Here is a 27,400-nt window from a genome sequence, read left to right as displayed (position 1 = left end):
TAACAGGTAAAAGGTAAACAAATTAAAGCAAATAAATCATGACCATAACCTCTAAAAGACTTTGCTGTATCAGCCGATATCAGCTTCTAAGGAAAGTGATGAGAGCTGGTGTCAGTTCCTGCCTGAAAACTTATAAACCTGAAATTGCCATAGTTTACAGTTCATTTTGTGCTAGCAAGAGAGAGAGAGAGAGAGAGAGAGAGAGAGAGAGAGAGAGAGAGAGAGAGAGAGAGAGAGATGTGATGTGTCAGCACATACTCTCTTTTGATATTTTCTCAGACCATTAGCAGCCAAATCCCCATGGCTAGTACACTGTTGAGAGTATTGGACTTTACACCTCATTTCCACTTTTCTCAAACCAGTCAGGTTTAAGGAGCTAAGCCCTATGCAATTACATCAGGTGATGAGCAAAACAAAAATCATTAATACAAAACAAAGCATGGAAGGACTTTGTATGTGCGAATCCTTTAGGCAGTACCACAGTTCAATTACAATTAAAAATAATTTGAAAAATAATATTTAATATATACAATTAAAGAATGTGCTCATATTATAAAAAAGCAAACAACCAGACTACTGTTAAATGAAGGCTTGATCAATTTTATTACCATAATTATGTACACAGTGGGGAAAACAGTGTTGTATACACAAAAATTGACCCTTACCCTGAGTAAATTTAAGTAAAATGAAAAAATTACAGGAGAAAAATCAGTACGATCTTTTATGGTAGTAAAAAGTAATAGGATATTAATTAGTGAGTGTTTTTAAAAGCACATTTTTAAAAGCACATTTAACTTAAATGGTAGCCCAGTGGGTAGAGCTTTGGACTATCAACTGAAAGGTTGAGAGTTTGAATCCCAGCTCTGCCATGCAACCCCTGTTGGGTCCTTGAGCAAGGCCCTTAACCCTCTCTGCTCCAGGGGCGCCGTACGATGGCTGACCCTGCACTCTGACCCCGGCTTACAAACAAGCTGGGATATGTGAAGAAAGGATTTTGTGAATTTCCCCCACTGTGGGACTAATAAAGGATTATCTCTTATTATATAAATATCTAATTATTATTATTTGGAGGGATGAATCACATTTCACCAACTGGCAAATCTGTATTTTACATTATAGTGCAACCTGTGCTGTTTAGGAAGGAAAAATAATGATCATGTATTTGATGGAAATCTCAGTTCTACAGCAGAAAATGACATTCTAGAAAATTGTATTTTTTCAGCTTTGTGGCTAAACATTGAGGAAAAGGTCCTTTTCTGTTGTAACCTTAATGCACAAAGTAAGGGTAATAAAGAAAAACATTGCAAATTTTGGTGTAAGGGGGAAAAATCATGCACAACAATTATAAGGGCAGGTCAGCTGGGAACAAAGTGAGAAAACCATTGACTATTGGCACAGCACAGTCTCACAATATTTACTTTCCCCAATGAGGAACAATAAACATAACCATAACAGCCAAGACAAATACTGTGCTAGTCATGGGGCACAGTCATGTTTTTTGTCTTGTCCTGACAGACTCTTACTGAAAACAGCCCTAATTAAAGTCGGAAATATATCATGAGCAAATGCAGGCCTGTGACAGTACTCATGATAGTGTGGGAGCTTAAGATAGATCAGCTTAAAGGGTGGTAAGACTACACTCATAAATCAACATTCAGTTGATTTGTCATGGACTGGCACAGTGCAATCACTGCCACCACCCCAGCTCAAGGTCACGAACCAGTTCTGCATGTTTGTTCAGCTATACTTAATTTAAACCAGAAACAAACCTGCTAAGCTGCAAATGTTAGGCAAGGTATTTAATACCTTCAGTTTAAAATACATTTAAACAGCTTTAGCCTCTTTTAAAAATTCATTTCAATTATATGGCAGATTTTAAACTGTGAAAATGAATCCAGCTGTTATCCAGCTTTAAAGATATATTTAGATGCCAAATGCTGAAATGGCTCACGTGTCATTAGCAGTTACGTCACCAAGGATATTCTTACATCATGGAAAACACGTAAACACTCGTTAAGCAGCATTATGCACCTAGTATCTAAGTGAACAAATCTCAAAATCCTTATTAGGTGAATGCAGCGTTATGCAGAGGTTTGGAACCCCCCCATTTCTCTATGTAGTCATTTCCTGTACATATCTCAATCCTCTGAAAATGCAAGTGTTGCAGTGAGAAACACAGGCAATGACCAGCCATAGTAAACCTGAGAAAACAAAGCAGCAGTAAATAAGTTTACAGCCGGATGAATTGTTTGGGGTATGCCTATTTAACAAGCTGAACTTTTAGCAGTTCTTGCTGACTTGACCTTTAGCTCCAGATGGTGGGAAACAAAGTGCATCTATCAGCTTAGATAGTTGTAAGCGTAGCACAGAGCTAGAAAAATGGATCTTGCAAAAAAACAAGACGTCTGCCACGTGAGAAAAGAATCTGCAAAAGCAAGCATCTTTCTTAAAAAAAAAACTCCCCAAAATAATCAGCAGCAGCTCTGATCACAATAGGAATTAAATGTTCCTCCATGCACATGTCTGCTTTCTGAGTGTTCTCTGACCTTTTAAATATGCTTTGGATCCTAATGGTCAGCAGAAGCACTATCTCACACTGCGAACAATGGGTATGAACGGGTGCCAAATTGGCCTGTCAATACAATCTGCAAATGGAATGAAACAAAATAGGAGGGAGCACTCTAGCTTAACAATAACCTTACACATGCTCTTTCGATATCAAAATGAAACAGAACACAGTAACTGTTTCTGGCACGTATCGAATAAAACCCCTGCATTTCAGTGGCAGTAATAAAATAAAATAAAGGATCGCAAATGCTGAGAGAGAAACAGAAAGCAAGATAAAGGGTGTCTGTATTCATGAGCAATATGTTTATCAAGGGCGCCAATCCCATTTTGCAATATGATATTAATGCTTTAAATATAAGCCAGTGACTCATGATAATCTAATACACATACAGTGTATCACAAAAGTGAGTACACCCCTCACATTTCTGCAAATATTTTATTATATCTTTTCATGGGACAACACTATAGAAATAAAACTTGGATATAACTTAGAGTAGTCAGTGTACAGCTTGTATAGCAGTGTAGATTTACTGTCTTCTGAAAATAACTCAACACACAGCCATTAATGTCTAAATAGCTGGCAACATAAGTGAGTACACCCCACAGTGAACATGTCCAAATTGTGCCCAAAGTGTCAATATTTTGTGTGACCACCATTATTAGCACTGCCTTAACCCTCCTGGGCATGGAATTCACCAGAGCTGCACAGGTTGCTACTGGAATCCTCTTCCACTCCTCCATGATGACATCACGGAGCTGGTGGATGTTAGACACCATGAACTCTTCCACCTTCCACTTGAGGATGCGCCACAGGTGCTCAATTGGGTTTAGTCCATCACCTTTACCTTCAGCTTCCTCAGCAAGGCAGTTGTCATCTTGGAGGTTGTGTTTGGGGTCGTTATCCTGTTGGAAAACTGCCATGAGGCCCAGTTTTCGAAGGGAGGGGATCATGCTCTGTTTCAGAATGTCACAGTACATGTTGGAATTCATGTTTCCCTCAATGAACTGCAGCTCCCCAGTGCCAGCAACACTCATGCAGCCCAAGACCATGATGCTACCACCACCATGCTTGACTGTAGGCAAGATACAGTTGTCTTGGTACTTCTCACCAGGGTGCCGCCACACATGCTGGACACCATCTGAGCCAAACAAGTTTATCTTGGTCTCGTCAGACCACAGGGCATTCCAGTAATCCATGTTCTTGGACTACTTGTCTTCAGCAAACTGTTTGTGGGCTTTCTTGTGCGTCAGCTTCCTTCTGGGATGACGACCATGCAGACCGAGTTGATGCAGTGTGCGGCATATGGTCTGAGCACTGACAGGCTGACCTCCCATGTCTTCAACCTCTGCAGCAATGCTGGCAGCACTCATGTGTCTATTTTTTAAAGCCAACCTATGGATATGACGCTGAACACGTGGACTCAACTTCTTTGGTCGACCCTGGCGAAGCCTGTTCCGAGTGAAACCTGTCCTGGAAAACCGCTGTATGACCTTGGCCACCATGCTGTAGCTCAGTTTCAGGGTGTTAGCAATCTTCTTATAGCCCAGGCCATCTTTGTGGAGAGCAACAATTCTATTTCTCACATCCTCAGAGAGTTCTTTGCCATGAGGCGCCATGTTGAATATCCAGTGGCCAGTATGAGAGAATTGTACCCAAAACACCAAATTTAACAGCCCTGCTCCCCATTTACACCTGGGACCTTGACACATGACACCAGGGAGGGACAACGACACATTTGGGCACAATTTGGACATGTTCACTGTGGGGTGTACTCACTTATGTTGCCAGCTATTTAGACATTAATGGCTGTGTGTTGAGTTATTTTCAGAAGACAGTAAATCTACACTGCTATACAAGCTGTACACTGACTACTCTAAGTTATATCCAAGTTTCATGTCTATAGTGTTGTCCCATGAAAAGATATAATGAAATATTTGCAGAAATGTGAGGGGTGTACTCACTTTTGTGATACACTGTATTCTCACATCTAATGAGCCAAATGGATGATGAATTGTTTAATTAAGTTATGCACAGCAGAACAAACGTTATGATTATGTGCTTTAAAATTACATTATATTTTTTTACAAGCATGATAAAATATTGTAAAATCAGTAAATTCTAAAAAAGCTTGATCTGGTGCCGCCTGGGTAAACGCAGGAATTAATTAGTGGCAGTTAATCACAGGGCATCATAGACATTTACCCACATCTAAGGGTAACTTAGAGCAGCCAGTCTACACACTGTATGTTTTTAAGTGGTGGGAGATAACCAGATTACCTTGACAAAAACCACACAGACAAAGGGAGGACCTTTGGACATATGTTGCTTTGTTGCACATGTTGGCTGACTTGACCACAATGAACTTTTAATTCTTATAGATTATTATCTACATAAAATGGCATAACATTATGACCACCTTCCTAATATTGTGTTGGTCCCCCTTTTGCTGCCAAAACAGCTCTGACCCGTCAAGGCATGGACTCCACTAGACCCCTGAAGGTGTGCTGTGGTATCTGGCACCAAGATGTTAGCAGCAGATGCTTTAACTCCTGTAAGTTGTGAGGTGAGGCCTCCATGGATCGGACTTGTTTTTCCAGCACGGCTTGCCTTCCTCTCATAGTGCATCCTGGTTTACCACTGTTCTTTCCTTGGATCACTTTTGATAGATACTGACCACTGCAGACCGGGAACACCCCACAAGAGCTGCAGTTTTGAAGATGCTCTGACCCAGTCGTCTAGCCATCACAATTTGGCCCTTGTCAAACTAGTTTAAATCCTTACGCTCGCCCATTTTTCCTGCTTCTAACACATCAATTTTGCAGATAAAATGTTCGCTTGCTGCCTAATATATCCCACCCACTCACAGGTGCCGTGAAAAAGAGATTTACTTCACCTGTCAGTGGTCATAATGTTATGCCTGGTTGGGGTATATACACACTTACACATCAAGTAAGGACCTCTGTACCTTTGCTCATAACTTTGGCAAATGTTGATCAATTTTCCACACCTTAAGGATGTTGCTACAATACCTTGTGAAATAATATTTTCATATTAATGATACATGTCAGCTTTAACTATAAACAATTAAATGTGAATTTATAACCAAATTCAGCATTGATTATCTGTTTTTGCAGCTGCAAGTTACAATGGAACTGCAAGCCCCTTTTGTGTGGACACCAGCACAATGTCCCAAACACCACTGGTTGTAAAAGTATTTACAAGTAGTAAATATTTTCTGGCTGCCTGGGCACAGCTGGAAAGTGCCACACTGTTAATCCTGATTTGCTCCTGCTAGGAACAGCCCATTCTTGGCACAGTTTTTCTGAGAAATGAAAGAATGTTCTTTTTGTCTTTGTTAACACTGTTTATTGTGCTGCAGCATGTTTTCCTGCTGGAACTGTAGGAGGCCGGCTGACCTTCTGAAGCGCCAGAATGAACAGCGGCACAGGACAGATGGGTTGCAGACTAGAATAATGCTCGTCTTGTTTTGTACCACTGCAAGACTCACTTCTGAAATATGTCAATTTTCATTCATTTAGTCAGAACATATAAACATTGTTGGAGATAAAGACATCATAAATGAATAATGAAAACTGTTGAGTAAATAAATGAGCAGAGATTTGTTATATAATTAACAGCAATTAATATTCTAGTCTGTTGCATGTATACAGATGCTGAGCAGGTCAGGTTGACCTCAATTTTGAATCGGGGTGCCAAAAGGAAAATGTCTAAGTATGATCTAAGTTATCTGGGCCAGCAGTGCAAAAACAATAGAGGCTTGACCATAAAGATGTAAAAAATATAATGTCCTTCCTCAACAAAAGGTTCCACCTGGCCATCCACATCAATACAAAGCTATTCTAATACAAGCTATATTTGATTTATATGAAAGAACATTTCAGAAGAGACCTTCCTTATTAGGATAGAAATGTCCCCAACCACAGGAAACTAAAGGTCACAATGATTTATTGAGTATGAAAATAATGTAAATTATATGCTTTGGTCTTTAATCACCAGATCCTAACCTAACATAACAACCACAGAAGCAATTTGAATGACTTGTTAGACAGCACTCTTAAGCTCTATCAACAAAATACCAACTAGGAGAAAAAGAATTCCAGTAAAGTTCCAGAGACTTGTAAAACTGCCAGGTTGCAATAAATCTGTTCTGGACGTTTGTGGTGGCTAACACCTTACCTTGGCATGTTTTGTTAATTTTTATTCCATGTGTTACCCATTTGTATATTATGATCTAAAAATATCTAATAAGCAACTACCCTGAAGAGAAGACATTTTTTCTGAAGAGAAATTGTCATATACATGTAAACTGCAACCATTTATCCAAAGATAATGATGCAAATTTTTTTTATTGCTTACCATGAGAAAATGACATCTGTGAGATTTCAGCATTTACGTTCTCATACCTCGATCTGTGATCCAAATCCCTAAAAATACACATTTAATTAGACTGGGTGACACAACACAATAGCAAAAATTGTATATACTAATCTGAACATGTTTCCCATACCACTGCTTTTAAAAGGCTTAAGTTCACACCTATGTCAAGCAGGTAACACCCTTAACACCTTTAACATGGTGTAATGTGCTGCTGTACTTGTTTCCACAGTAGAAACATGAGCGCTTTTTAATTCTTTTAATTTTTTACCATGATGCAATGTTAAGTTTGTCAAGGGCTTAACAAAACTGGTTACGTTCTAGGCTTGCATGGTTACAGTTCTATGCAAAAATGTCCAAGTAAAGTTTAGATTGACATAAATCAAATGTTATTGTTTGAAAAAATACAGCCCTGACAGACCAACCCTTAACCCTCTTAATTCACAGATCAGTTTCATTTTTCACTTTAATGATACTGTAAAATCTCATACAGTACATGCACGTTTCGATTATGTAAATGTGCATTTGTGCATGGCCTCAACTAAACCATAGATTAAGAATAATAAAAAAAATTTTTTTAAAAAAAGCAAGCATGGTGCATCAAAAGTCCAATATAAAGAGTTAATAAAAAATAAAAAAAGCAAACATTTGCGTAAATTCAGTGTTTTGCCAGAAAGAGGCAATCAGTGTGGTAAAAATTAAGCAGATGTAAACACAGAACAGGGTTTCAAAAAGTAATGATGACTTAATACTAAATAAACTTTCTTAGCACATAATACATAAAACAGTAACATTCATGGTGCTTGGGTAACACAGTGGTCAGTTATGCTTAGATTCAAATCTCAGCAGTGCTCTCAGCCAGCTGGACATCTACACAGACATGATTGGCTAGGTCTGGGGGGAGTCGGTTGATGGGGAAGGGCTAACTGGCTGTAACAAAAGCCCTGAGATGGATTGGCTTTGTCTAGGACATTCCTGCCTTGTAAAATCAGACCCACCACAACTCTGATCAGGATAAAGTGGTTGATGAAATGTAAATAGTACCATATTCAGAATACATTTAGAACACGTCAAATACGTATCGATTAGACACACTATTTCACATCTTTAGCAGAAGAGGTGGTTCTGGGAGGTCTAAGAGAGGGGTAGTGGCATTGTGTTGTTAAACTTGGTTCCCCATGGCCTTTTAATATCAAGTTCAATTAATGAATCCATTTCTGCAGCAGTTTAAATAATAAAAATGAGCAGAATGAATTATATTGAAGCACTAAGTGAGTTTTTCTAATAAATGGAGCGGATGACATTGCAACAGATGCTATCAGGCTACTCTACTTTATTAAAACGTTACTTTAAAAATGAGATTTAGGCTTAAAAGTAAAAAAAAAAAAATGAAAAAGTGAGAAAAAAGAGATCTCTGCATGAAAAAAGCAGCTTAGTGACCATTCCAACGCCAAAATTACAATGAACATTACATTGCAATTCTAATAGCTACTGTCAAAAAATAAACATAAAACATAAAAATGACGTCATAATAAATAATTAAACTATGAAACAAAAGATTTTATTTAAACTACATTGTTCTTTTACTTGTTAAATTCCATACAGTACTAGACATCATAATAACATTAAAACATCAACATTTGATTGTTAAAAATTTTGCTAGTTTTGTTTTAGTGATGTTAGTATTAAAACTGGTGCACAATCTTCATTAATTTGTAAATCTTAATAAAAACTAATTTCAGTGTAAGCATTTTAAACTAGTCTAATAAAAGGTTTGATTTTTGAGCTTTAAATCTGTGGAATGCCGCCAAGTACAGCAGACATTTAATTTCAATGAGTGAGTCTGTAAATTACTGCAAGTCTTCTCATTAAACTACACTGCAACTGCTTTACATCACTCATTCAGTAACTCTGTGCTCTTCAGTTAGGGCTTAGAAATAACAAGCGGTTTATGACCATGCAGGTAATTCTGTGAAGTACATTACCTCAGTTAATGATTACTTTGCTAATGATAGATATAAAAGTAAAGCTAAAATGTACATTAACTTGTAGGGGACATGGTATGTTGTGCCAGCTTTGGGAATTTAGCTAAAATTATACATTTTCTGGAACTATGACAGACTGGTATTAATCAGGATAATCAATCTAAATTTAAGATACATAAAAGTTTTGTATACAATAAGCTGGTGTAACTACAAATTGTACATCATTTATAAAAACTTAATTAGTTTTGGTTAAACAAATCAAGATAAAATTGCATAACAGTAAGAGTAAAGTTTACATTCTCATAACCAAGTTTAAAACCAGGCATAGTAAACTAAACTAGGTTAAACATTAACAATAACATTAAGTTATTTACAAAAGTTGACAATCATGTTTGGTTTTAAATCATGTAAATTCTTTATAAAAAGGTTGCAGATATACAACCATGTCATTAATTTTATTTTAGAATTTAAGTCATTTAATGCAATATAGTCATTTAGGAAATGTCAGATTCAGAAAAAATGATTAACTTGATAACACATGTACTTAGCTAATGGCAGGGATAGAAATAGCCAAAAATTACAATTGAAAATCACTCTTACCTTGACAGATGAACCTCAGGAATGCGACCTATTTCTTTGCTGCCCAAGTTCTCCACAACAGGAGAGTCCAAGCTGGTTGAACCATTGCTAAGCCTGTCGCTGAGCCGGTCACTGCTTTCATATCCAGACTCAACTCTCTGAAACTTCCAGTTTTCAGGTTTTACAGTGAAGCTGTAAACTGGACCTTTAGTCCTTTCTTTTTCACGACTTTCTGATTCCAAAGAGCTTCTGCTGCCCAGTTCATGTCTCTGCTCATCCTCATAAATAGTCATCAAGCATTTAGGTTTACCATCTACCTGTGCAGAGCCACTGTGTTCGCGCATGTAGGGTGCACGCTTCTGCCTAGAAGTTTGTTGAATCGGGCTGGAAAGTGGACGCTCGTTATTATCGCTGCTCAGGATGCTGTCTACATTAAGAACCTCACGCATGGGTTTCCAAGCTCGGTTATTTCGAGGGCGAGAGGCCCCATTAGACTGTGTTCGAGAACCTTGGCTACTGTCGGTATCATAGCCATTCAAGAAATCGATCCTTGGTGCAAGCTGGCTGGATGGAGCGGTGACCGGGATACGAGGCTGAGAACGTGAACGTGGTGCGTGAGCTACACGTCTGGTTGTGCGGGGTGACCGTTCAGCCCGTGTCAGGCCCATGCCTTGACTGCTGTACAGCCGAGACTCTACATTTTTAAATCCATTTTCAGGAGGAGACAGTGAACGGGAGTAGGATCTCTCTGAGGCTGTGTCTGCAAAGAGAAACAAATTAAACGTAAATAAATAATTAAAATAATAATAAAAAAATTAATAATGAAATAATAATGAATGTTGTAATTAATTTGCTATTCATTTTCTAAATGATATAAACATTTAGACAGTGTTTAAATTACAAAATTCGTGGCATTTTAAGCATGGACCAATACACTAGCGCAACATCACAGGGAGTTTGAGCTCGTGATTTCTCAGCAGTGCTACCGCCCTGGCTAGGTGCCCAGCAGGCACAGTTGGCTTTTCTGAAAGAGGAAAGTTTAAATGACCCTCTTGCTGTGAGGCAACAGTGCTACCCACCAGGCCACAGTGTCGCCCTGCATAGAAATTGTAATAGAAAATTAAAAAAGACTAGACTGTGAGAAAATTGAGCAAAAATGCTGTATTTTATCAATCTCATTAATAAGATACATTCATCCACAATATTCATTTTGATCAAGGTTGCTGTAAGTCTAAAGAATACACACACACACACACACATTCACTGCTCCACAACTTACTCTGTCACCAGAATAGAAGTTACTTTTGCAAACATAAAATATGTAAAAAAATATATAAATGATTTATTTTCCATTTTCATCAACTGCTTTAGCCTGGTCTGAGTTGCGGCAGATGTGCCTAGAATAGCCTGGACAGGGCGCCGATCCATTTCAGGGCTTTGGCCATCCACTGATTAATCCAGTCTGCAGGTGCACTACATGAGTCCAGTTTAAAGGCTCAAGGGTAAATATACTGCAGTGACAGTTATGTGAGATGATGCATGAATTAATGCAGTATCAATCACTAAATATGAAACTACAGGGCTTTTACTGTGGGTATGTAAGACATTTAGTCTCATTTTGCTGACACTGCAGAAAAAGGACTTTAAATCACAACATGCTCTCTATAAGCTGCTCAAGTGTTTGTGTGTGCTCAAACATAAGTATAACGAATTTAATTTGAGAAGATTTGACATTAAAATTTATGAATGAAACTTGGCAATAAATTGCCAAACTTTGCTTCAAGAAAACATTTTCATAAATCAGAAGAGACTGAATTGCAATGCGTTAATGCATGAGAGGAATTTTGGATCTCCTAACAGAAGCAGCACAGAGGTTTAGCAAATAGTGTTGGTGCTGAACAACACCAGCGTTCTGAGAACCTAGGTTAGATAGAACCTGGCCTTCTGTCAGGAGTTTGGCACAAATTCCTTGTGGTCAAGGTGGATTAGCTACTCTGAATAAATCATACATGTTTCAAGGCTGACAAATATTCATATTCATGCACTTAGATGTAAGTACTATAGAGTGCTAATTTAGTATCTATTCATTTCAATGGGGTTGCTAAGTGGTGCAGTAAGGCACTGGAAGTATGTTTTACATCCTGGTTTTTAGCTTATTTTACAACTAATTGTAAATGAAAACTTGTGTGGACATTTAAGTGCTACCCAGTTTCACTTAGTCAGCCATATTCTGCACTCCATCATTTAATCATAACGTCTCATGGATTTGAACTACTTGATCTACTGAGGACCCAGTAGTTTAACTTTAACCTCTGAGAAAAGGCAAGGTGGATTACAGATGCATCTACCCCTCTGCCTTTGGTAGTTTAAAATCCTGATTCGGTTTGTGGTCAAAAAAGTGGCATGGAAGACTTGAAGTGGGTACTCATGTGTTTACAAGAATTTAATTCATGCAGAATATATCTATCATATTAAACATAAATGAGTTGGATGTAAATGCTGCACTGGAAATATGAACAGATGAGTCAGCAGGAGCAGTTAGAGTGCATGTCAAAGGTGATCTATGTAGTTTTAGCATTTCTCTCTGGCCAATAGTTATATAAAAAGCATACAGCTGCAGGTTACATTGTATTCAAAAGCTTGTTAAGCACTGGTTGGATGATGCGATTTATTAAGAAGAACCATTTAGTTGTACAATAATATGTTTCAACTGTGGTTTTACATATTTGTGTGCTAACATTTCATCTTACCTCTCTGTCTTGGTGTCTCTGGTCTCTGCTCTGATCTGTCAGAGTCCCTCTTAATGATGTTCATGTTGCGAGCTTCTCTGGCTACCTCTCTGGAGAGCTCTCGTAAGAAACCTCTTGGGTCACTGCTGAGTTTAACTGGAAAGTGAACAAGTCATTTAAAAGAATGAGAAACCATCATAAAAAGTTGTAATCAACAAGTGTGACTCAAAGCTTGATTTAGAGTTTATTCAGTGCTTGTACAACTTTCCTAAAATGTAACTAATTATGAAGCACTTTCAGATAACAGATTTTAGAGAGATAATATATCAGTTAAAACCAATTTCCTCCCCGGCATACAACACGTCGCATGAAGATCGAACGTCGCGTGTCACAGAGCACCATGCCTTTGCTAATAGTTTAAAAATAACATTAAAGAATAAACACATTAAACTACTAGATGTTTAGTTGATATGATGGTTTGTAACATGTCCACAAAATATCATTTAGTCCACCCTGATACAATGAAAAATCCTACTAGAAACTGAATAAAACAACAGCAGCTGGATGCTGCATATAGATTTATTATTATTATTAGATTATTTTTATTAGATATATTTATTATTATTATAGATATAAATTCCTATGCTGTGACTATATATTTTTTAATCTAACTCAACATGCACAGTAAAAAGGAGTGTATGCCAGTGCATTAATATATCACTGAGGTTTCTGGCAAAACCGAAATAGACTTAAACAAGATCAATGTGTGTGTGATGAGTGTGTTGCTGCTTTTTGCTGTGTGAGGGGGAAAAGCAGCAAAGTATAGCAGAAATTGGTTAGACGGAAGCTTTTTTAAACACAACAACAAATCAGCACTAAAAGAAATAGAACAAAAAGTCTTTTTAGTGTAGAAAAAAAAAAAAAACATTAATTTGGTCCAAAGATCAGGTAAGAGCTGTGCCATGTGGTGATGGTAGTTACTAGACAAAAATAGTTTTACAGCTGGTCAAATGCCATTCTTCTACTGTAAACATACCAAGGCCATATAGGGCACTGAGAAGTCTCAGTACACCTAGTTCACCTTAAAAGTATAATAGCAGCTTAGCTACACCAAGCTAAAATTGAATAATGTAAGATGATATAAAAACATACATTTAAAATGTTTGTGAAGAATACCTAGTAGAGTTTGTCTACATCACACATCACACACAGATGAGATGTACCAAACAGTATCCAATTAGCCCATCACCCAGTACTATCACTCTGACCTAATGCTTTGAAATGCATCCTAGTTTGCAGCTAACTTACTTAGCATGTTGACTAGCCAACTTGGTCACATGTGACAGTCTCTATTTGCTTTATTAACATTCTTAGCATTAACAAGAGGCAAAACATCAAAATATATTGGATTCCTCTGTATGAAACCAGGCAGCTACAGGGCAGCTAGAGGCCAGCTACGTAGCAAGTATTCGTTACCAACATCTTAGATCCATAATTGTGATTTGTTGTGTATGCAACATTAGCACATAGCTAACTGGCTAGCAGAGAAATGTTTAGAGCTAGCAGGAGTAAAAAAGTTGGGAGGCAGGTCACCAAAATACCTGTAATGTCAAAGGCTAATAAGGTCACTTTCACTAATCGTATACACAAACAAATAAGACAAAAGTATTAAAGTCCTACTTTGCTATAGTTTATACTCAGTAATGTTACTATTTGTAGTCAAATATGTCAGCATATCTTATAAACCACTTGGCAATTTCAGCACAACTGAATAACAGGCTAGCCAATTAGCCTAGCTTGCTAGTATAGTCAAGGGTAGAAAGCTCTGGGATTTCTGGGTTTATCATATACATACTTAAAATTACTTAGGTTAGATAGTGATTAAATGTCACACCCATGAAATGTGGGTTTTGAAAGTGCTCTGTTAGTCTGTTTTAAAAGGGAAAGTTGTACTTATGTACCATCTGACATGCAAGAGGTTTTATTACTTAAAACTTTATTACTTAAAGTTATTATGTTCCGAAGATTTTTTAGACATTTTTAACCACTGAAAATTGTAGGTTGTTTAGTCACTGCTTTTGTCTGATCAGTTTAGTAAAAATAGCTTGCATAGGCACACATACCAGACTAGTCAGAGTGAGACAGGTCATATGTTGGCATCTGTCACAATTTGTCATGCTCTAAATGTTGCAATAAGTACAGTGGTTGCTTTTCCTCTGAGCTGCTGAGCTCTTATTGTGTAAGCTTAGGTACCTGGCTTTATTGGTAATAGATCTCTGAGCCTCACTGCTGCTCGAGGACAGAAAATATATTACCAACAGTAGCTAAGAGCTTTTAGTTTAGCAATAATATTGACACTAATAGAAAAGGCATTATGTTATTATGGAGGTAATAAGAAAGGAATGTTTAATAATAAAGTAAAAGCTATTATTCTCCAGTCCTTTGCATTTATCTTTTAAATTGCTTTTTGGATGCCCACTTTCCTTTAGGCATTCCTATCTGCCAAGAGCCCAATATACTCAGAGTGGCAAAACTCTGTCTGTACTGAGTTATTACAGATAGAATATACAGTTTTTTAAAATACATTTTGTAAAGTCGCAGCATTATGATGGTTAAAAAGAAATGCCGACTAGATGGATGCAAATGACTAAATTCATAATAAGATTTAGCCATTATGAATTTAGTTATAAACATGTTTCAGTTGCATGTGAAGTTGTCTTAAAGACTTTAAACTGTTATTGCCACTCTATTTCATGAGTCCAATTTTCTGGCTGTAAAATATTTAAACATGCATACTGACTATACACTACATGGCCAAAAGTATGGTCAAAAGGGACAGTGGTAGCCTAGTGGGTAGAGCTTTGAGGTGTCAATTGAAAGGTTAAAAGTTCGAATCCAGGCTCTGCCACGCAGCAACTGTAAGGCCCTTAACCTTCTCGGCTCCTACGCTCTGACGCCAGCTTCCAAACAAGCTGGGGATAAGTGAAAAACGAAATTCTGGGCAAGCCGTAGCCTAGTGGTTAAGGTACTGGACTAGTAATTATAAGGTCAATGGTTCAAGCCCCCCCCCCCCCCCCCCCCCCCCCACCCACTGTTGCTGCTGTTGGGCCCTTGAGCAGGCCTCTCAACCCTCAATTGCTCAGACTGTATACTGTAACTGTAATGTAAGTCGCTTTGAATAAAGGCGTCTGCTAAATGCCGAAAATGTAAATGTAAGTATGTGGACATCGTTTTAATTCGTTATTTCACACACACCCATTTAGAATATAGCTAAAGTATTATTATTATTATCACTCAAGTGCACTGTTCTTAAATAGATTAGCTTGGGTAAGTTGGGTAAGTTCTGTTGTTAATAAAATATTTGTGTGCATTTGTTTTGCTGGTTTTGTGTTTGGGTCAATGGTTAAGTTTTTTTTTTTTGTAGAGGCCCATACAAAAGACAGTGGATCTTCATCAGTGCCTATACATAATGCATGACACTGGAAAATTACATTTACAAAAAATAATGGCATCTCCCCTGTACAACTTATTGTCTCAAGTCTTGCTTGCAATAAACTCTTTAGTGTGTTGCCTCATACCTGGTCCTTTGCCGCCGCTTGTCTGGTTGGTGCCATGCTTAAATGCTGACAGAGGCTGACTCTTCTGCTTTAAAGTGCTGTGACCTGACAACAGCGCAGTAAGGTTTTCTCGGGTCAGCTCTAGCTTCCTGCCACCCGGCTGTGGAGTGCCTGTGAGTGTTTGAGCATAACGAGTGAGAGAGGCAGAAAAAATGCTAAATAAAAGGTATACCACACAAAGAATTACATTCGTTTTTAAGAAAAAAATCCTACAAATAACCCTTAAACAGAGGTTAAAAAGCATTAGCAGCATTCCCTGAAGCAACCCATGGCTGTGTTGGCATTTACTGAATACAAGGTCAAATGACAGAATAGTACCGCAGTCATTTGAAAGTAATTTGTGTAAGTATTCTTAGTCCTTTCACTGAGCACATCAGCTTTTAGGGCTGTCCTTAACCTTAATTTCAACAAGAACAGGCCTATTTATATGATATGATAAGACTCAGACAGACAGATACAGTCATTGTCAGAAATATTTGCAACATTCACATGCTCAGGTAAACACATTACACACCAAACACCAAAAATGGACTGGACAAAAGTGGCACAGAGTTGTCAAAGGGGCAAATATGACCAGCTTGCACTGGTTTACAGAAGTCAATTTAATTGATCAATACATGTACACACAGTGTTGTCCCTTTTAAGCCCCAGACACACAACCAACCACCTGCTGAACTCCAGACTTCATAAAGCATTGCATGTAAATAATGTTCTGAAATTCATCAAAGGAAGCTGAAGAGCATAAATCTCAGAACCCAGCTGTGTGGTGCTAATGAACTGAAACTGTTAGAGGAAATTATATAAAAGACGTTAACTGAGCTGCTGCACTGTTTTGTGTCAAACCAGGACATTGGAGAGATGAACTAGCTGATTCCACCTTTATAAAACATACAACTTTTTTATGAATAGTTGAACATTTAAGTTTAAGTTTACATATACATTACATATATATTTACAAGCAACATGCATGCCATTGTAGTCTTTTTGTGTGACAAACTTTAAAAGCTCTTTTGTCTTCATGGATAAGTTAGTGGTTAGCCTCACCAGGACATGCAGTATTAAACAGGATATGCTTTTAACAAATGAGAAGTACTATAACAATACAGTGCCTGCACCCTTTAAGAAGGCTTAGTTAATAAAGGTAGAGAGCATGCTATAGATACTTTACCTGGAGTTTCACAATTGGCTGTGCTTTTGTTTTGGTTATTCATGGTGTTAGTCCGAGGGGTTTCATCTGTGGTCACAGCACTTCCCTCAGGGTTGGAATAGAACAAGAGCAGTGGCTGTAAGTGTCCTCGAATGCATTTGGTAACCACATCCTTCCATTTAGTGCCCACCTTTACAAACACAAAAACGTTAATTAGTTATATTATTTAGTTATATATAGCCCTTTAAGCAATCAATATCTGCATTTGTTTTCAGATCCCCAGCTGCTTACCCTCTCAACCTATTTCTTAAAGACTGCACTTAAGCTTGCTACATATTTGCTTAACTGTTGTTTAATTCAGCTTATTTGAAAATGACAGCTGAAGTAATTGCAGTTATTACAACCGCATTTCATGCATTAGGTTTGTTACTCATGCTTTATTTTTAATAAATTAATTAGGACTATAATGCAATTAATTAATTATTTAATTAGGACTATATGCAACAGTTTCATTGTTTACCAGTGATCCCTACTGAAGTTCATAAAAATGTGTAACATGTCTGTGGGTTCTTTTTGTTAAATATTTAAAGAGTTTAAAATTCAATAAAATCACACAGAAAAGTAGGGGCACATTATTTCCCTCTCCAAATTATGGCACAGTTTATTATTAGATTAGATATAGATGGATGGTCCACGTGAGTGTTTGATTGAGTGCATGTCACAACACACAAAAATTCCACTCCATGCAAGTAAACTGAATTTCAGTAATTTGTTATTGCTAGAATGGTAAAAAATCAATTATACCTAGTAAGAGAGGTAATTTGGGGTATATTTACTTTATAATTATATCTTGCCTGTAAAATCACAAACAGTTTCTTTGTTGAATCCATGCAAGATTGCACACAAAGGCTTGTCTGGGTTGTTTGTAAGATAATTAGATTTAATTGTGTGTGTGTGTGTGTGTGTGTGTGTGTGTGTGTGTGTGTGTGTGTGTGTGTGTGTGTGTGTGTGTGTGTGTGTGTGGCATGAGGTAATTCATCTTTGTGGGGGTGACGTGCACCTCTGGTCCAGTGAGAGCTGAAGTGCACACACAGCATAAGCACTGCATTGCTGATGGATTAATAAAGTGTTATGTAGCCAGTCGAACCCCTCAGTGCGTATTACATCACATTCACACTCATGCAAACACATTGTTAAGCATTACATCATTAGACAGTATTACATACAGTATATCTCTGTCGGAAGATCATCATCATCATCATTGAAGGACTTGTATGTAAATAGTAAAAACAAACTAATCTGCAACAGTTAGTATCCTCAGTTCCCAAATGATAGTGTTATTAATACGAAATGTAATGTAACACAATGGTTAACATAATTCTGTCTTAACTTTTTTTCATGTGCTGCCGGTATTAAAATTTTATTTGTTAATATTTACAAAATACATTTCAGTGAAAGACAATTTAGTGGTTAATGAAAACATTAGAAATAATTCAGTGAAAGACAATTTAGTGGTTAGTGAAAATATTAGAATACTTTCTTTGTATTTTTTTAGTTAAATAAAAGTCCAAAAGAAACTTTTTGCCAAAACAGCCCTGACCCGTCGAGGCATGGACTCCACTAGACCCCTGAAGGTGTGCTGTGGTATCTGGGACTAAGCAGAATCTTTAACTCCTGTAAGCTGCGAGGTGAGGCCTTGATTTTTTGATTTGATCTATGGATCAGACTTGTTTGTCCAGCATATCCCACAGATGCTTGATTGGATTGAGATCTGGGGAATTTGGAGCTGCTCCTCAAACCATTTTTGCTTTGTTTTAATTGACAACTGTGAGTAATTTGTGTTCCAGTGACAATATGTAGTTGTTTTCTCTTTTAAATAACATTATTTTGAATAAACTGTATTACATTCATCCCAGTTTTTGTATATAAAGCACCCACCTCTTTGACTGTGGCATCATCAAAGAAGACCCACTTGGAAGACTTTGTGTGGAACGCGAAGGTACAGTAGTGTCTGTTATAGTAACAGATCATGGCAACCAACTGCATCTCGCATGTTTTGGCATTTTCATCTGTGACGTGGTAAAAAAGCTAGACAGAAAATAAATGCAAAATTTAAATACATTTGCAATTTGACTTCTGTGTTGTCAAAACTGGCCATTTACATTAAAAAGTCTGTGAGCATTAATATACAGGATTTCTTTCTTTCTAAAAACATCATTTTAATATTACTTTGTATTTTAGCTGCAGTTCTTGACTTGCTGGTTTTAAATGAATCATTTTAAACAACCAACATACTTCCATACAGAAGCAACTGTTTGCTTTATTCCATAAGGATATAAAGTTTGAATCAAAGTCTCTGTAGTAACCAGCAGGCTTCTTGCAAGACTAAACACACAGCTGTAGTGTGTTCAGATCTAGACAACAGAGCAATGGAAGGAATGCATGCTTACTTGCCCTTAGAGGAAAATGTCTAAACAACTTTTGCTTTAGAAATTAGAATATTAAAACTACTCCTAAAACAGTACAGTCCTAAAAATACTCTGTGTTAATGATAAATGATTTGTTTTTGTCATGAGGAAAATAATTCTAGCTAGCTTATGAATATCACTGCAAGATCTATGAAGATCTGCCATCACATCTTTAGCACTTTTCCTATTAACATACAGTGGGTTAAACATTTAGAATGAAGAGCTATGTGAGTTTTGTAAAGCACTCCTACGTTCTAGCCCAACAGAGACAAGAATACACATGACAGTTGACACATACATGACAGATGACGCAAACACATAGCAGAGGCTCGATTACGCCCACATTGACATTACACAACACTGTTTTATCCAGAAGATAAAGTCTGTATTCATGAGGGTATTTACTGCAGAACTAAAACAATCAACACTTTATTCAGTAATTACCAGATGTGTCCACAGAAAAGCACACACAAAACACTGCTGTGACAGTTAGAAATCTGCTTTCAATTGTTTGATCATGATAGTGGGATAGTGGTCCTGTACTGTTTTTTACATAAGGAACCTATCAGCTAGATAGTTGAAAAACAACATTTAATAGAAAGGAACTAAAGAACCAAAAACACAAATACAATACTTATGGTTGTTACATTTTATACTGTATGTATATTTACACCTGGCTATAAACTAACTCTGCTTGAAAGGTAAATGAACATGAGATATATGTATCTGCTTCTACATTTCTCTTTAAAAATGTTACTTTTTCAAATTTTTAAAATATCTTTACCTGATATATAAAAAAACAATGCAGTTTTGTGGCTTGGGACACAGTCTGCTAGCTAGTTCAGCTGATTTTGATACAGAAGTTCCCATTTGCCATCTGGGTATTTCATTCCTAGTCTTAATTCTAACTGTTATACTCTTAGCTTTTTTTCCAACAGCAACCAAACAGAAGATTTTAACCACTATTTTACACTGATCAGCCATAACATTAAAACCACCTCCTTGTTTCTACACTCACTGTCCATTTTATCAGCTCCACTTACCATATAGAAGCACTTTGTAGTTCTACAATTACTGACTGCAGTCCATCTGTTTCTCTACATACCTTTTTAGCCTGCTTTCACCCTGTTCTTCAATGGTCAGGACCCCCACAGGACCAGCACCGAGCAAATGTTATTTAGGTGGTGGATGATTCTCAGCACTGCAGTGACACTGACATGGTGGTGGTGTGTTAGTGTGTATTGTGCTGCTATGAGTGGATCAGACACAGCAGCGCTGCTGGAGTTTTTAAAATACCGTGTCCACTCACTGTCCACTCTATTAGACACTCCTACCTAGTTGGTCCACCTTGTAGATGTAAAGTCAGTCATGATCGCTCATCTATTGCTGCTGTTTGAGTTAGTCATCTTCTAGACCTTCATCAGTGGTCACAGGAAGCTGCCCATGGGACACTGTTGGCTGGATATTTTTGGTTGGTGGACTATTCTCAGTACAGCAGGGACAGTGAGGTGTTAAAAAACTCCATCAGCGCTGCTGTGTCTTATCCACTCATACCAGCACAACACACACTAACACACCACCACCATGTCAGTGTCACTGCAGTGCTGAGAATGATCCACCACCCAAATAATACCTACTCTGTAGTGGTCCTGGGAGAGTCCTGACCATTGAAGAACAGCATGAAAAAGGGCTAACAAAGCATGCAGAGAAACAGATGGACTACAGTCAGTAATTGTAGAACTACAAAGTGCTTCTATATGGTAAGTGGAGCTGATAAAATGGACAGTGAGTGTATAACTAATCTTAAAAATTTCTTAAATTCTCTGGCCAAACTCTTAAAATCGTATAATGTGTTGATGAATACAAAGCTCTAAAATCCAAGAGAAGTCTTTTGTTAAAAATCAAGTCTTACCATTCAGGTATAAATTAAAGCTCTTGTAGGTCATTAATAAATTAAAGCTCATTTGTAGGTCATTAATATTGCCGTTTCATAAATCTCAGAGATTTCAAAGTAATGTAAAATTGTGCAGTGTGCATAGAAATCTGTTACCGCAGTTGCAGCCTTACCCCTGATAGATTAAGATGTGGACTCAAAGATCGAATGACTTCCTCAGTCAGGTCGGACTGTTCCGAGTCCCAAACAAAACCAATGGTGACGATCTCGGGTGAGTTCATCAGCACACTTCGCATCTTGATCTTCTGACCACACTTGCTCTAATAAAAACAGACACGTTTATTAAGGGAAAAAAATTAATCACATTTTGACAGGTTAATTTCTACTATCAATAAAACTAACAAAAATGATAACAACTCTCTTTTACAGCTTAGTGTAACAAATTATGGTGCTTAAAATTAAAAGAGGTTTTATTTATTAGCAACCAGAAAAAAATGTTTCCTTAAATGTGTTTTTTCAAGCTATTTAGCAGAATTTTAACAATCAGCTAAAACTAATTTTAATATTTTCTGTCACAGATTTTGAATATGTCATTATAGAAATGAAACGTTACAGCATAATAATTTCCAAAAGGTGTTCCTATGCTGCTGTGTTTCCACATCTAATACGTACACAGACAGCCTCGTATACGTAGGATCAGACACCATCATGCACCAGGTTTGGGAATAAAAGATGTTTTGGCTATAGCCACTGTTGTAACACATTTAGATAGTTGGCTAATGTAAATACAGTGTGTCTGCTGTGATTGTGTTTTATGCATATTTTTCTTCATTCATTATTGAACTGTATGAGTAATGTTGATGTGCACAGTAAACTTATTATATTTACCATGTCTGTTATACTGAAGATACCAAAATAATGACAGTAGTGGAGTTTATGCATAGTTTGTGCATGTCCCAAACTACATACTACAGTACCAAAGTGTATGTCTAATTAGTACATTGGTCATTACTTAAACACTTGTCAGCTGTAACTAAATAATCTGTGCTAGTGAATAGGCAGTTAGTATGAGTGTATAATGCAATTCATTACTCCTTTCAATGTGATTGCTTTTGCTGTCTAAAAAGTAACCTCTAATTGAGGCAGTATTTACTGAGGAATGTACAATAAAAAAAAATAATGACCTGATGGTCATAAAATGTTTAACTGCGTATGAATCTACAAAACATTATTAACAAAGGGGGGTGGTTAAAGAACCTAGCCATTGGGAGGCAAATTCGTCTGTGTGCTCTTAGTGCCAGTCCCAAGACTGGATAAAATGAGGTTTGTGCCAAGAAGGGCATCTGGCATAAAAACAAATTCAGCATTTGCAGGTTAAACAATCTAGGCAAAGCTGATAGGTCAAAGTGCAAAAAGTGACCTAACATTCACGTTAACACTGGAAAAAAAGATGATGCATACATAATGTAGTTAATTATGTTTCCTGATACTATTCCTGTGATATATGACAGCTCAGCATATAAGTGAACTTCCTCTTTTGCCTAATGCCTGTTTAAATATGTAGTGCTACTTAATATTTTATAGGAATAGTCTTGTGTGTCAAATCACCTCTCTTCATCATGCTGAAATGTTAAACGGGTGGGCTTTAGGTATCTGAGTAAAGCTACATACAGTCTCTGCTAACACTACTAGCAGTGGCAATTAAAAGCTTACATGTATGAAGTATTGACACTAATGTTTCCTCATTAATGAAGTCTTTAAAAAAAATCAACATCTTTCTTGTAAAACATGATCTACATTAATTGGCACCTACTGGGCAGCTTCGCAGGTCTCCATTGTGGCTGGCTGCCTGAAGCAGCTCGCCAAACATGTCAGGGCGCAGTCTTTCATCTCTTCTTTCAAAGAACTGTTGGCTGAGGAGTAAAGGACAGGGCAAATGGAAAAAGTGGGGGAGTAACGGGGGGTAAAGTTAGGACAGGGAGATGCAGTGAAATAGAACTTAACAGTGAATTATAGGAATGTTTTTGTAGTATTTGGAAAAAGCAATAATACTTTAATCTAAAATGAATTAAATAAAAAAGCTCAAAAGTTTGCATCCAAAATAGCATTTGTTTTAAATTTAGAGAGTATAAGACTTTTAAACTTCATACAATGTATTTTTGAATTCAGCTACAGGAAACATTTAAACATTGATGTCATACAAATATATATTAAAATAAACTTATTTGGCAAATATTAAGCAGGAAAGAAAATAAGAATTATTCATCAAAACCATATTGGTCTTGATCTAAAAAAGACAGTTTATGACATATTGCTAGCAGGATTGTGTATTACGCCAACCTGGCAAAGACTGGCCAATATACTATGTACATTTCAAACTGAATTGGGATGGGATGATTTATAACAACTTTTAAATCATCTTAGTTTTAAAGATGCTCAAATGATGATGCAATGAATTAAAGGCATTTACATATCTGGGCATTTACATAACTACAGAATGTGTTTCACATTCAGACATCCTAACATATATTTTTGAACCATTTTTGCAAGACAGAACATGTCATGAACAATTTTTTTCGTTGTTTAGCTTCTATTTTGTTCCACGGAAAATGACATTCTTTAAATTGTTACAACAAAGCTGACAGCTATTATTTAATTTATTTTATATAAATAACTGTTTACGCCTGATAGCCAGTGGTTAAGGTACTGGACTAGTAAACAGAAGGTTCCCGGTTCAAGCCCCGCTACCACCAAGTTGCCACTGTTGGGTCCCTGAGCAAGGCCCTTAACCCTCAATTGCTCATTGTGTAAGTCGCTTTGGATAAAAGCGTCTGCTAAATGCTGAAAATGTAAATGTAAATGATAGCAATGGGTACGGATAAAACACCTGAACTTGTTTAGCAGGGTGTCCACCACAAGGTATGTATAGTGCTTAACATCTGAAATTATAAATAAATAGCAGGGCTGCTAAGCTTTTAAAGATATTCCTTTTTAAATTATTTACAACTAAGATGATGAGAATGTGAACTGTTATGAAACCGAGAAAGCTGGGTAAGGACCACAAATGTACACACACAGTCTAACAATAAAGGTAAAGCTATTTTTTTTTAATTCCTTTATTCTTTAACTCAAAAGTTCATTTAATTTCTTTAATTTGAGTATAGACATATAGCTGTGCTTTATATTTATATATTTTATATATAAATATTTTTTATTAACACTGGACTAGTCAGTTTACATTTTTAATGATAGGTAATGCATGTTAACACAGCTGCTGTTAACTCAAAATGCAAAAACACTGTAGCTTGTTTAGTAGTTTATCGCCATAGCTTTAGTTGCTGTGCTCATGTTGTATAGAGAATTTCAGCTTACCAGAGGGCTTTGATGGAAACATAGTGCACTAACTGAGTAAAGGGCAGAGGGTCAGACGAGGCCCCACAGCTTCGACATACAGACTGAGAACAGAAGCACATGCGCACACACACACACACACACACACACACACACACACACACACACACACACACACACACACACACACACACACACATACTTAGCTAGGTTCCACTTGGCAACTGCTAAAAACTGTTTACCTCTTCTGTCATGTCACTATTATTTGATTTCTCTTAGAGCACTCTGTACTTTCAATATACACTCTGTACATGTTGCATATAACATTTATTACAGCTATATATGCAATCTAGAGCATGAGTAAATTCATTACAAATGACAGTGTTTAAGTCCTAAAGCAATGCCTGCTTTATATATAATGTGTGCAAATATAAATACCTGTTCATAAAGTGTCATTGCAAACTTCTGATGTGTGATGCAGAACTTAGACGTACAGGCATCTTGTTCAGCATCAGGAGCAATATGGAGGTGAATCCTCTCTAAAATATTTTCCTGTACAAGCAGTAATGACACGTCATTTATCATATGCAAATGCAAAAAAAAAAAAAAAAAAAAAAAAAAAATGCATTACATAAATCATCTGTCACTATTAATTATTCATTACTAAAATGAGTAAATGTATAAGAGCTGATATAATACAAGAACCATCCTAAAGCACAAAGCTTTCATGTCTGAGAGACAACTGGCTTGGGTATGATGTCAATAATGTCAGCTTCAAATCAAGCAAGTTTAACCATCAGTCAGTACTTAATAAAAGTGAGTAAAATTATTTGAATATCTTAACTAGAAGGTATTTATTAATTTGGCACACACCCATACAGCATAGTAGGAACCTAATTTTTTTACCGAGACAACTAGATTGAGTAAGTTTTAATACCTCATAGGTCTGAGTATCACATACCTAATTCCCGTACTCAGGTGACGCAGTGGTAAAACACACTAGCACACCAGAGATGACATTTCGAACTTGTTCGAATGGCAGAGCTGTGTTTTGAACTGACAACGCCTACATGGACAACAATTAGCTGTTGTTCTAGGAGGGTGCCGGACCGGACCTGATAACTGACGCAATTACAACCTCTGCTGGCTGATTGATGGTGCCTGCACGAGGGATAATAAGTTGATCAGGGTATATCTCCGTACACAAAGCTGATCCACATATAAACTCGCCTCGTGCAGGTGAAAAGGTGCAGTCGGCTACTGCACACATGTCGGGCGTGTGTTAGTCACGGCTCTCCTCAACCAGGGTGGAAATCAACATCAGTAGAAAGGAAGCATAATGCAATCGGGTAATTGGATACGAGTAGATAACAATTTGGGAGGAAAATTGGGAAAAAATGCTACAACAAAACAAATATGAATAGCTAGTACACATTTTGAACTTTAAATAAAAATACAATACATGTTCTATGCATCTCTTCTAAAATGCAACTGATTCTTAGGACAGTTCAGTGTTTAGTGTTTTACCTAATCAAACTCACATTCAACATAAAAAGTGTGGATGCCACACAAATTTAGTGTCAGTCATTTAATGGTGAACATCAAGCTCCTATAAGCTTCCTCGAGGCTACTCCTTTATGCACTCCACACAATTTCAGGTGTAACTGCTAAAGGCCTGTCTTTACATCTGTATAGTTTGTACAACATTACATTTGCCATTCATTTTCCTTTTAAACCTAGAACCTGATACCAAACCAGAGCTGCAAATTATGTGTTTAAAAAGAACAATGGAGATAAAAAGACTAGCTTGATTATTGGTCGAATGAAATCCCATCTAATCCTTGATAAGAGGACTTTATTGAGTTTCTTGTTCCATGACAGTTTTGTAGATGTGTACAGAGCTAATGACTCAAGGTGTATAGCTGTGTTAAACAGAAAATACAGGTCCCTACACGATGCAGGTTTACTGCAATTCTGCTGCCTAAGAAAAATCCAATACAGGCTTACTAAAGGACAATGCTTACTTCAGTCCCTCGGGTGAGAGACTGAATCTGAAAGCCTGAAGAGTCTGCAAACAACCACAGAGTAATACTGCGCACACAATGTTTTTCCAAGCTGTTATTTCTGGGAAAAAGAGTCGGTTATCTCCCCTTTTACATTCCTGTAATTTCTGAGCCTACCATTCACCAAACTGAACATTAAGATGGATAAGTTAAAGTAAAAACAATAAATTACTGGCACACACCAATAATAATTTTAAGTTTGCATCAGTCACACTTTCAGTCTTCAAACAATAATTTACTATGAAAGACAAGTGCAATGTTATGTAAATAAGCATTAATTATTAAAGTAAAAGGCCCATGGCTTCTTAATTTTAAATTACACCAATCTGAAAAAAGAAAACTAATTTCACTTCTTAGTTGACTGAGTTTCCACTGTGCCGTTTTAAGCCACCCTAAATAAGTCTTAAAATTAGCAAAATAATAAATTTGATGTGGTGTCAAATGCAATGCAGTGCAAAAGACTTTTGAGTTAAAACCTGAGCTTGATGTGCACATGACTGCTGCAGTGATGCATAACTCACATGAGTGGTGAAAAATGAGTCAGTGATTAACATGGGACTGTTACTGCGTCTGGTATAAAACAGGGTTTAGACTTTAATTGAG

The 27,400-nt window shown here is 37.0% G+C and overlaps 1 protein-coding gene across 2 annotated transcripts in view; it reads right to left on the bottom strand.

Moving 5' to 3' along the window:
- The window catches only part of LOC134312306 (inactive ubiquitin carboxyl-terminal hydrolase 53), a 49,888-nt gene that overhangs the window by 5,633 nt on the left and 16,855 nt on the right, over positions 1-27,400 (bottom strand). For both annotated transcript variants that reach the window (XM_062994149.1, XM_062994150.1), the window contains exons 5-14: positions 25,173-25,286; positions 24,756-24,838; positions 23,197-23,296; positions 21,557-21,703; positions 18,960-19,109; positions 17,043-17,211; positions 15,836-15,985; positions 12,279-12,413; positions 9,550-10,288; positions 6,947-7,014 (exon numbers count right to left, since the gene is read on the bottom strand). In XM_062994149.1, coding sequence (XP_062850219.1) covers positions 6,947-7,014; positions 9,550-10,288; positions 12,279-12,413; positions 15,836-15,985; positions 17,043-17,211; positions 18,960-19,109; positions 21,557-21,703; positions 23,197-23,296; positions 24,756-24,838; positions 25,173-25,286 — 1,855 coding nt within the window. The remainder of the gene's footprint in view (positions 1-6,946; positions 7,015-9,549; positions 10,289-12,278; positions 12,414-15,835; positions 15,986-17,042; positions 17,212-18,959; positions 19,110-21,556; positions 21,704-23,196; positions 23,297-24,755; positions 24,839-25,172; positions 25,287-27,400) is intronic.

The sequence above is a fragment of the Trichomycterus rosablanca genome, chromosome 4, assembly GCF_030014385.1.
Source record: "Trichomycterus rosablanca isolate fTriRos1 chromosome 4, fTriRos1.hap1, whole genome shotgun sequence".
Lineage (NCBI taxonomy): Eukaryota > Metazoa > Chordata > Actinopteri > Siluriformes > Trichomycteridae > Trichomycterus > Trichomycterus rosablanca.
Note: the sequence above shows the minus strand (reverse complement) of the source record. Positions and strands in the feature narration are given on the sequence as shown.